Genomic DNA, 11,046 nt, shown 5'->3' on the forward strand with positions numbered 1-11,046 from the left:
TTTTAAAAGTAACCCATTAAAATTTTACTATGTACTTGGCAAAGACAAAATGCACCCATGGTACAGCTCTGAGTCACTGAAGTTCCACGTTTCTTCATTATTAATACCTCCAGTGGTTTTTTATTAAAATTGGTAGAAAGCATTTAACATTTTGTTACGTTAAGGCTGCACTTTTCTGTTTGCATATCTACATGCAGCACCTTGCTAATGAGTGGGAAATGTAAGGCAAAGATAATGCATATCACAAAACTGTGTGGCGTAGCAAGTGCAGTTTCATTTTCTATAGAAGCAAATTAGTACTTTATATTTTAACACCTCTGTCCCAGAAGGCATCAACACAAAAGATGTTTCAGGCACATTATAGCAGTGGAAAACTTTGCAAGGCCTGTCAGCATGCTATTCAAAGAGTTACTGAACTTATGAATTTGAAGGTTGCTGAAGTCTGAGGGGGAGGCAGCTACATTTCTTTCATATCCTAACATGATCTGAAAGGAGACGGGTTTCTTGGCTGCTATAACTTAGCGTTTTCAGCTGTGAGAGTAGTTTCCCAGAGACACGATTTATAGGTGAAAACACTTTGTTGTTGTTGTTGTTCCTTCATCCAGCAGATAATAAAAGATGGAAAATTACTGAATGTTTTTATCTCAGAAACATAATGAACAGAAATACCATCCCTATGAGAGCTTTGCTTACACTTCCATTATTGCAGTGACATGAGCTACAGCAGACTCTGTCCAGGTTATTCTGAGCAACTGCTCATTTTGATACTCCAAATTGCTAAGACCACCAACTGCAATAACCAGCGGACAATGGGAGCTGTAAATAAGGTGCAGGCACGCAGTCCCTAATAGAAGGAAGCCATCCATCACCATGCAGAAAAAGAAATTGAATGGGATCACCCCAGAAGCTTAATTCTTGACTGAAACAAGACAGCAACTCCCTCTTGCAATCCACCCAGCTGTAGTCAGTAATAAAAACCTGTATTTAACAGCTCATTTTTTCACAAAATGCATACCCCATCCAAGTAAGCATTTAATCATTTAATGAGTTGGTGAAATCTGCCCTCTTGCTATAGGGTAGGAGGGCAGATTTCAGGGTGCATTGTACACGTTATAGCAGCAATGTTCAATGCTCCCAGACAGATGCCCAAATAGGGAGCTTCCACTAGCCTTAGAAAAACCTACTTTTAGCATGTCTGCAGCATAGTAGTAAAATAGCTCAAGTCTTTGTTATACAACTGTCCTAATGAGTTAATTCTTTAAGTGTAGTTAAGCTTTGTCTACATCAGGGAGCAGTACCATCACTTTGCTAGAGGTAGATAAAGTCCTTGAGGACCTATGATGCTCCCACACAAGGGAGCCCAAACTGATGTATACCCACCCACATTTAGAAGACCAAGTATTTTGGCAAACAGCATGTATATGTGCAGCTTGACAAAATAATCATCACACACCTAAGCAAAGTTATACAGGTATCCTTGCTAATTGGCAGCTGATTTTTTTTTTTATTTTTATTTTTTTAAAGAAGCTATTTTTTTTTTTTTAAGGGATAAAACCTTTGTTTTAAAAGAGAAATGAGACTTCATGGATGTATTTTTCAAGATTTTACTGCAAACCAATGGGTTTGGTCACAAAAAAATATGATACATATAACCATGTTAATTATATTACATTACAATGATAGTATACATTACAAGTAAGTCTGTAAGTTTAAATATACATCTAGAGTTACAACTGAATGTACAGATCTTTTTTACAATACATACAATTAGGAATGAAAAACCCCCAAAACCATAAATAATGCCCATTTTACAGATGACATCTTTTAAACAAAAAGAAAGGAAAAAAAAGGAAAAAGAAAAAAAGAAACCAACAGCTTTGACTGACTGCAGCTGGGGCATTTTGGTCCATAAAAACCCTTTCTAAAAATAGAAATCTTTTCATAGCAGCAATGCTTTCTTCAAGCATTTGGATACAAGTAATTGTGAGCCCATTTCAATAATTTTAGTTGACTGTATAGATTTACAAAAAAAATTTCAAAATTACACTTAATTTATCTTCCAAATATGGAAGAAACAAACAATGCCCCACATTGTGGTATCCTGCAAGTGTCACATTGATGCTTTACACTAAGTCCATCTGTAGTACGCAGACCACACGCATACCATTTGTTCACATAGTAAACCCACATAAATGAACTAAGAAACACACTCTGCAACAGGGAAAGCTTTGGAGCTAACAAGATCTCATCAGAAAAAGGCACATTTCATAAAATCCTCATCACGTGCGGATAGATCTTCAGGCAAGGCTTTTCAGAGCATGATTTCAAAACTGCTTGTTCTTATTCCTACAGTCTGCTGTAGCAGCCTATGGCAGCAGTCACTTTTATTTTTCTTTCCCAAGGAGACAGCACCACTTTGGGGGAAGAACGAATGGAAATGAAAAGCCTGTAACGCTCATTCAGAGAGTGATGTGCTCTTCAAAAAAGCTTCCAGCGAACAGTGTAGTTGAAATTAAGGCTGCAAAGCTGCCATGGTGGAAATGTGCAAATTCTGTTTCAAGATGACTGGTCAACTGGCAATTCCACCAGCAGGCCAAACAAAACCAAAAATAATAATTATTATTATTAAAAAGGGAAAGAAAGAAAAATGTTCATAAGAAAGAATCCACGGGTGGGGCATACGAGAAGCCCAAAAAAGCCTCAGCAGCTTCTTTGACACTGGCGGTGATGAGGATGCTGTCTGGAGACTGGCCGATGGAGTTGGGGACTGGCTCATCTGTAAACTCAGGATCGAAGTGCCGCAGGTCACTGGGGCCACTCTGTTGAAAAGAGAGAAATGGAAAGGCACAACATTTAGAACAAGTCTTTCTATTTTCTCTAAGTGCACAGTTCAATTCAGAATGGGACAAGCACCCTTAATCTGAGACTACCATCTCTGGACAAGTTATTAAACTGAGCTGGAGAAGTGCTCAGACAGTAGAAGAACTACCACAACCCTATTCTTAGATGCTAATATCTGACAAGCCAAATGTTACTCTGTGCTTGTGAAGCTACTTCCTTTCTGCACCTTACCTTACCCTTTAGTAACATGGGGATAAGGGGGATTATTTTTAAATAGCCATGCAAATGAATCATTTGTCAGAGGCCAAAAAAAAAAAAAAAAAAAAGCCAGCTAAATTTAGACTGTCCATCAGCAAAAAGTCAGCTACAGCTTATTTTTAACCTTGTCTAGACAGCCACAAGGAAAGGAAAAGCTGTGTTTCCCAAACACAGCTACCTGATTAGTTCCCTCTGGCTTCTGGGCGCCCCACATAGACATGTAGGAAGCAAAGACACTTTATACATTCTATAATTAGAAGTGATACGTACCACATTTGGGTTAAAAGGGGGAGTAATCTTCTTATTAATGAGATCATCCCAGTTAATTGGGGAGAAGAAGATGTGACTCTTAATCTCCATCTGTTAGGGAGAGAAAAATAGATTAATTCAGACCCCAGCTAATGTAAGTAATATGACCTAGTCATCTTCCTGTGCTGCACACAGGGAAGAACTGGCCACTTGGCACTTACGAAGTCCTCCTTGGCGCCAAGCCTCTTTGTCCTATCCTTCTGCAGAAGGCCTTCCAGGAGATGTCTAGCAGAGTTGGTAATATTTGGCTTCAGCTGCAAGGGTTTGTTCAAGATGTTATCATACATTTCTGCTGTGTTCCTGCTGTAGAAGGGCGGCTGTGAAAACAGCAATGGAGAGACCAAAGTTAATGAGGCTGACAACATGCGAGTCTGTGCTGAGAGCACAGGGAAAGCTCAAGAGCAAGCTCGTTTGATCTGACACCAAGGACTTACCAGGCCATAAAGCATCTCATACAAGACTGCTCCAAGGCACCACCAGTCCACAGTCCTGTCATAGGGCTGCTTGTGCAGAACTTCAGGAGCAAGATACTGTGGAAGAAAAGAGCCTTGTTAGCCAAAGCGATCCTTGCAGTTAAGAAACCCCCTTGCTGTTGAGTGAAAGCAGCTTACTGAATCCCAGCAACATCTAAGCTACTGGAAAGATGCAAGTACTTTATAAACAGGGAGACAGCTTAAAAGCCGTTCTCTCCCTAATCAACAAGCTGTGTCCCCCATGTCCTCACCACAGCCTGATATTACAAGACCCATACTGCCTCCCACTTGTCTAACCCACTGTAAAAATGCACAAGAAGTGTCAATTCTCACTGCAGGCTGAGGACTGGACGTACCTCAGGTGTGCCGCAGAAGGTGGAGGTTGTGCCGTTGTGCTCTATGTTTTCTTTGCAGAGTCCGAAGTCGGTCAAGACAATGTGCCCTTGAGAATCAAGCAGAATATTCTCTGGCTTCAAGTCACTGTAGGAAAGATGAAAGAACAAAAGCACTCATTAGAGCAAGAAGACTGTTTAGCTATTTTGAGCTAATACTGAGGTAAACTTTTTAATGCTTATTAAACACAGGACCTGTATTTTTTTTAGTCTAACAAGCAGAACAACGCTGCTTACCGATAAACTATGTTCAGGGAGTGCAGGTAGCCCAATGCACTGGCAATTTCAGCAGCATAAAATCGGGCTCTTGGTTCCAGGAAGCAACGCTCCCTCTGGAGATGGTAGAACAACTGCAGGAGACAGAAAGAACAAAGTTCTGTAAACGGCGCCAAAGCCTGTTAACAATGCACTTAATTAGACTCAACATATATAGCTAGGGAGAACAATGGCAGGAAATGGCCTAACGATCCTTTGGTAGTTCAAAACTTGGCAGGCTGGAAACATTAACTCTAGTAACTTTTCCCTCATGGCTTTTCCCCCTGGAACTCTTTTATTTAAAAGGAAGGGGTAAAAGCCTACCCTACCACTGTCACATGATAGGAAACGGTATTTAATTTTCTTGCTGCTTACCTCTCCACCATTGATGTAGTCTAGGACAAAATACAATTTGTCTGCAGTTTGGAAGGAGAAGTGAAGTCCGACTAGGAAGGGGTGTTTCACATTTTTCAGCAGGACATTGCGTTCTGACATAATGTGCTTTTCCTGAAAACATGAGAAACCATCAATGTTTAGCAACAGGATTTGCTGAGCAATAGCAGTAAAAATGTATTTGACTGACATCACAACAGCATCACTAAGAAGCAGCTTACCTCCTTCTTTTTCAGGATTGCTTTTTTCTGCAGGACTTTGACAGCGTAAAACTGCTCTTCTGCCTTATGCCGTGCAAGGAGAACCTGAAACAGAACAAATTCCCAGAACTGAGCAATACTGAAATACAGAACAAATTGCAAGCAATGAGAAACAACGCTTTCTGATAAATGCTGAGCACTCCTACACTCCTCTAGTTCACCTTGCAAGCTCTTTGCTGGCAATGCCTAAAGCTATCACCACTCCCACAGATAAACAAATCCAGCTTTTACAGCTAGCGTTCTTTCCAAGAGTAATTCCCCCAAGCTAAAGCACTCCTGCCTCCTCACTCCCTTGCTCTTCTGTGACTTTTAAATGCAGCACCCCGCTCCTGCTTCCCACAGCTCAGCAGTGGGCCAGGCACAGGGCAGCAGCACATGCCCGGGTCTGTTTTAAATGACCACCTTTCCCCAAAGCCGGTATAGGCACAACCCTCAGACATTACATAAAAGAGCTGAAGAATAATCAATTACAGTAAAAAGAAGTTGAGCTTACCTTCCCAAAACTGCCTTTTCCAATCACTTTTAAGAAATGGAAGTCTGACGGTTTGGCATGTGGGTTGGATGATGGACCAAGATTGATCTGCTGCGAAGGACTGGGCTAGAAAAATAAACACATAGAAACCACATTTATTAAAACAGCTTGGTGGTGAGAGGCTCAACAGTGCTTCTCTTTTTTTTAAAGTATAGATAAAGTGATCACAAAAGAAAGGATCAGCCCTCTCCTTATCACTAAAAGGAAAGGAATCTAGACATCTGTCATTAAGTTAAACTATTTGGTACTACGCAATAGAAGTGTAACAGCAGTGGTTTACTTAAGAATTCTTTGAGGTCTTAGCTACATTCCACAGTGAAGTTTCAACTAATAAGCTTTATTTTTAAAATCTTCTTCTCCACTTTAGGAAAATGTTTCAGTCTAACTTAATTACTCTTTTTCCCAGCTACATCAGTGCTATAAACTGAAGTTACACTCATGATGCTAATTTTGCTACGCTTCTATTACCAGCTCAGTTGATGTTCTAAAAATGCTTCACAGAGCATTAAATCTGCTTACCGGAGGAGAAGGATTAGCGTTCATAAGTTCAGGCTCTTGAGGCTGGGAGATTTTCAGAATAGACTGAACTTCAGGGCTGTAAGGAGAAAAGCATGCATAATCAGTCACCGTAAGTGTCAGGCAGATTTTTCCGCCAGAGGGCAAGCAAGTACCGCGCTGGCGAGAGTTCAGTTTTGGCTTAGACTGTTAAAGAAAGCAACTGAAACAACCTATTCGGCTTGAGAAATAAAATCCATCTAGAGAAAGTAAAATCGGCCATAAGAAGAAATGTCTTTGTGCCGTAAGTACAAATCAAAATAGGGACAGGGCTCTAGAAATCCCATCCGACTCATCTCGCCCAAACCCAGCTCATGAAGAACTGGTGCAAGGTGAGTAATAATACCTCAAGAAGAGCAATTAACTCTTCAGTAACAGTCATGCCAGAGGCATTAGAGTAAACAATTTTTTTCCCTCGGTCTCATAAAACGTAATGGTATTTATTACTGAAACCCGGCCGAAGTGTCTGATACTTACTGTTTGCATGCATAGGAGTTGGTGGCTATCTTCTGAATGAAGTCATTCAGCCCCATTCTTCTCTGCTTCATGAAAGCTATAAAATAAAAGGACAGGAGTGTTAAAAATTTTAAAAATATATAAAAAAAATCGCGAAGCCATCTGCCTGTCTTGTTAAAAAAAAAAAAAAGCACACCACCCAGCAGCATCCCCGCTGCCCGCCTCACCGATGAGGATGGCCACCATGCCCCTCATCTTGGCGTAGGTCAAGGTGGGACCCGACGCCTCGGCTGCCTTCACTGTCATTGCGCTGAGATTGGAAGGGGAAAAAAGATGCCGGGACAAGGAGCCGACTGCGACCAGCACCGCACTGCCCCGGAGCGGCCCCCGACAGCGCTTAAGTGGCGGCGGAGCGGGGCGGGACCGGAGAGGGGCGGCGCCGATCGTCCCCCCCCCGGGGGCCGCCTCCGGGGCCGTCGGGGGGGGGGGGGGATGAACGGCGCCGCCCCGCTGCCGGCCCCGGGAGACTGATTCCCCCCCCTCCCTGCTCCCCGCTCCGGAGAACAAGATTTCCTGCCCGGTTTGCATTAAAACAAACAAATGTCCCTTCTGTGCGCTGCCCTGATCCCGGCCGGGCCGTTACCGAAAGGGAAAAGGAAAACAAACAAAAGCACAAAAGCGAACCAAAAAAAAAAAAAAATTATTTTTTTCCTTTTTTTTTTTTTTAATGCCAAAAAAGGGGAAAACGTAAGGGAAAATAAATAAATAAGTCCCGGTTCCCTGAACTTGGAGGCGGGGGGAGGAAAGGGCTGAGAGGTCTGCTGCTGGAAGCGGTGGGGAGATGACAAGTGCACCAGTGCAAACGTCAAAAAAAAAAGGAGAAAATAAAAAAAAAAAAAAAAAAAAAAAAGAAAAGGGGGGAGGAGAGGAATTTCTTTCCCTTTTGCTTCCCCTATCCACGACCACTCGGGATCACGGTGCGTGGGGCACCGCTGCCGTGCCCCCCCCGTGCCCAACACCAGCCGGCCGCTGGGCGGCATCCCTTGGCAGCCGGCCGCACCTCGGGGGGTGACAGCAGCAGGGGCACCCAGCGAGGTGGGCGCAGGTCTCCAAAAGCGCCTTACACCGAGGGAAGAAGGAGGGAAAGGGGTCGGGGTCCCGCCGGGAGATGAGGGGCGGGGGGGATCCCTGGCGCCCCAGTGCGGGCGCAGCGGCGCCGGGGAGGGCAGGGGCGAGGGGAGCGGCTGCTGGGGCTCTGCCTGCTCCCACTTGTCGCTTTCCTCGCGCCTGTCGCCAAAACTGCCGCTAGCAGCGGAGGCAGAAATTAAAGAGATAAAAGAGAAAAGAAAGGCGAAAAGAAAAAGAAACCCCAGGCTCTGCCACAGCCCCCGGTGCCCCGCGCAACCTGCCGCGGGTCGCGGCGTCCCTCACGCCCCCTCCTCCCTCCCAGTCGGTGCCCCCCCCCTCCCCCGTGTCCCCCGGTGCCCCCCATCATCACCTTTGAGCGACGACTTCTCCTCCTTGCCCCTCATCTCCGCCGCGGGGCCGTGCTCTGCGCTCAGCAGCCGGGGGCGGGCTGAGGCCGGCCAAGTGCCCGGCCCGGGGGCAGGGGGAGGCGGCGGGGGTAGGGGGTGGGGGGGCGGAGGGGCCGGGCGCTGCTGCCGCTGCCCCGCTTAGGATCGCGGTGCCGAGGGCGCTCCGGGAGCGTTATAAACGCGGGCACGGGCCGCCCCGCACACTCTGCCCCGTTGCAACATCGCCCTCAAAATTACTGTCATCAGCGGCAGCCGCGCACACCCCGCCGCGGGGGGGCCGGCCCTGCCCTGCCCTCCGACACCCGCCCCGGCCCCGCGGCGGCGCCAGGAGGCGCTGCCCGCACCCGCTGCGAGCCGCCGCGCACCGGGACCCCCCCCCTCCCCCGTCCCCGTCCCCTTCCCCGTCCCCTTCTCCCCCTCCTTTCCCCGGCCGGGCCCCGAGCCAAGGCGGGCGGAGGAGGCGGCCCCGGCTCCGCTCCCGCCCCCGGGCGCCGAGCCGCGGCTGCCGGCAGCGCTTCCCCGCCGGCCGGATAGCGCCGGGCCGGGCACGGCCCCCAGCGCCTTCCGCCGGCAGCGCCCCGGCGGCGCCCCCCCGGCCGCCGCCCGGCTCGGGACACCGCTGTCCGGCCGTCTGTCCGGCCGTCTGTCCGGCAGTCGGTTCGCCCCCCCCCTACACACACGCACTTGTCCGCCTCCGCAGCGGGTACTCGGCGGCTCGGTACGGTGGGAGGTTGTCAGCTCCCAAAGCCGGGTCTCAGGAGCCCGGGATGCGCTTAGCAAGCCCCCCAAAATTGCGTTTTAAAGCTTTTCCCGACGGTGACGGCTCCAGTTGGAACGGAAGACGGAGCTCAAGCAAAGGAAAGGTGGCCAAGAGGCATCCCGTTACTCGAGGGCCGGCTGTTCTGGAAAAGGGTCGGGCATTGTGCAAATGTCGCCAAACTGCAAGGGTTTGCATCGGGAGTTTGTATAGTCGCTGATAAGTAAAGGCGAGAGGAGAGCCAAGATAACTGCAATAATATTTCTCACTCCCATTACGTTTCTCCCCGAGATTACAATTCTGACAAATTGTCCCGAGCTTCTAAAATTTTCAGATAAAAATGTTATGCTTTTTCAAAGAAAAATGAATGAAGTAAAAGGTGGACATGCAAAACGCAAAAGTAAATGGAGACTCCACAGCGGCAGTAGGAACAGTTGCGGAACAGCTCGCTGCAGGATGTGTGCACACCGAGGTGTGGGTGGGTTGGGTAATGGCTGGGTGAATGAGTGACAAAAGAATACTTGAGGGCAGTGGAGTACAAAGGCAGTGTGCCTGACCCAGAATGTTCCTGAACCGCGAACGAACGCCCGCAAGCCAAGGGTGTTTTGGGGGCGAATCACTGAACAGTTGCCTGTTCCTGCTGTCAGCCTTAGCAGGGGACTGTTAGCTGGTGCTGGTAGCCCCGTATGCTGAGCTACATGGACCCGGGGCTGAGGCATTCGTTCTGATATTACCTGTCTGAGTGGCATGGTGCTGGGTCTGTGCTCACAGAATTTAACCAACTCACAAAGCCCCAGGACCTGCTGCTTGCTGGCAAGAAGAAAAGAAGAGAGAGAGACGATTGGATTTTGTAATGTAATATGAAGCGTGACGCTGCCAAATGGCTCGGCTCCACGTAAAAGTAGCACCAGGTGAGCAGGCTCTCATCAGCCTCCTCACCGTGCCAGCATTCAGACCAGGGTCCTGCTGTGGGGAGGTGAGAAATGCAGAAAGACACAGACTGACAGACCCTTAGGTGATGCAGGCATAAGGGCAGAGTGGGCTGGCTTGCCTGTATGAGGCAGGTATGAGTAACCTTAGGGTCCTATAGGGATGTGTCCAGTGTAAAGCCTATAGGGATGTGATTCAGTTCATCTTCAACAAACAGGCACATCACCAGCGTGGGCCTGTGCTGTTTGAAGCACTTTCAGCAGCTGCTGGCCTATGGAAATTTGTTTCCCTCAAGAAGGCTTGCAGTTTGGGGGGATTCTTCATCTGCAGGGGATGGGTGTTAGTCCCGCCTAGCAGTGCTTGCTGGGTGCACAGAAACTTTCCCCTCTTGCCCTTCAGGAAGGTCAAAGGCTCCCACAGCCCGCATGGTAATCATAATTTGTGAGCTCTCTTCCTCTGATTCTCATTGTACTGGTACTCATTGTCCGCTGCGGGGCAAGATTTACGCATGTCCTTCAGTGCCTCCATCCTTGAGGAATTAGATTCTCAGATAGCTTCTGAACTTCATTTTGGCAATGAATTCAGTGCTAAAGGAAAGAATTCCTGCTTACTTATCTTGCTGAATATAGATGTTAGGATGTGGCAGGTTGAACTGTTCCTAGAATTGCTTGGCTGACTCTGGACGGAAGCTTCCCCAAATTCTGCAAATATTTTCAGCAATATTTGGGTTCGGGTTAATTAAACAAAGATGGAATTCAAGCCTTGGACTGCAACAGTGACACTGCCCCCAAATGCAAAAGGAGATTGCTCTGAAGCGAAATCTCGAAAACTTTTATTTTCCTCCCCTACATCCCCAACAAACAAGTTCTTGCCTCTGACCTTGTAATTAAGTTTCGTGTGCGACAGCCAAAACTTTCAGTCAAGACCTTCAGGCTGTCCCCACAAACAGTCTCTACAAGTAGCAGCAAACAGATAAGGACTGAATAACAGCTTTAATAACAACCCAAACAGAGATTTTAAATCATGAGATTTTGAGTGCTGTCAACAGGTCTGCTAGATGTTGTTCTGACAGAAGGGTATTGACTGAAACCCCTATTGAT

General features: G+C 47.1%; 1 protein-coding gene across 2 annotated transcripts; it reads right to left on the reverse strand.

Annotated features, from left to right (window-relative positions):
• Positions 1-1,590: 1,590 nt before the first annotated feature.
• On the reverse strand, positions 1,591-8,408 carry SGK1 (serum/glucocorticoid regulated kinase 1). 2 transcript variants are annotated; one of them, XM_082757244.1, is made up of 12 exons: positions 8,223-8,408; positions 6,746-6,821; positions 6,233-6,308; positions 5,675-5,779; positions 5,143-5,226; positions 4,904-5,035; positions 4,511-4,623; positions 4,238-4,361; positions 3,843-3,938; positions 3,570-3,725; positions 3,370-3,459; positions 1,591-2,819 (listed from the first exon to the last, which is right to left on the reverse strand). In XM_082757244.1, the coding sequence occupies exons 1-12, from the start codon at positions 8,254-8,256 to the stop codon at positions 2,652-2,654; spliced, it is 1,254 nt and encodes a 417-aa protein (XP_082613370.1). In that variant the 5' UTR covers positions 8,257-8,408; the 3' UTR covers positions 1,591-2,651. The 2 variants fall into 2 exon arrangements, with proteins under 2 accessions (XP_082613370.1, XP_082613369.1); XM_082757243.1 differs by lacking the exon at positions 8,223-8,408 and adding an exon at positions 6,952-7,102.
• Between the last annotated feature and the right edge of the window lie 2,638 nt (positions 8,409-11,046).

The sequence above is a fragment of the Aythya marila genome (genome assembly GCF_965140915.1).
Source record: "Aythya marila genome assembly, chromosome: 3".
NCBI lineage: Eukaryota > Metazoa > Chordata > Aves > Anseriformes > Anatidae > Aythya > Aythya marila.

Bases quoted from the DNA above. Each gene is read 5' to 3' on its own strand.
- SGK1 (XM_082757243.1), bottom strand. From the start codon at position 7,030: ATGACAGTGAAGGCAGCCGAGGCGTCGGGTCCCACCTTGACCTACGCC. The intron at 6,309-6,745 runs GTAAGTATCAGA...TTCTCCTTACAG, and splicing joins AACTCCTATGCATGCAAACA to CCCTGAAGTTCAGTCTATTC. The intron at 4,624-4,903 runs GTAAGCAGCAAG...TGTCTCCTGCAG, and splicing joins ACTACATCAATGGTGGAGAG to TTGTTCTACCATCTCCAGAG.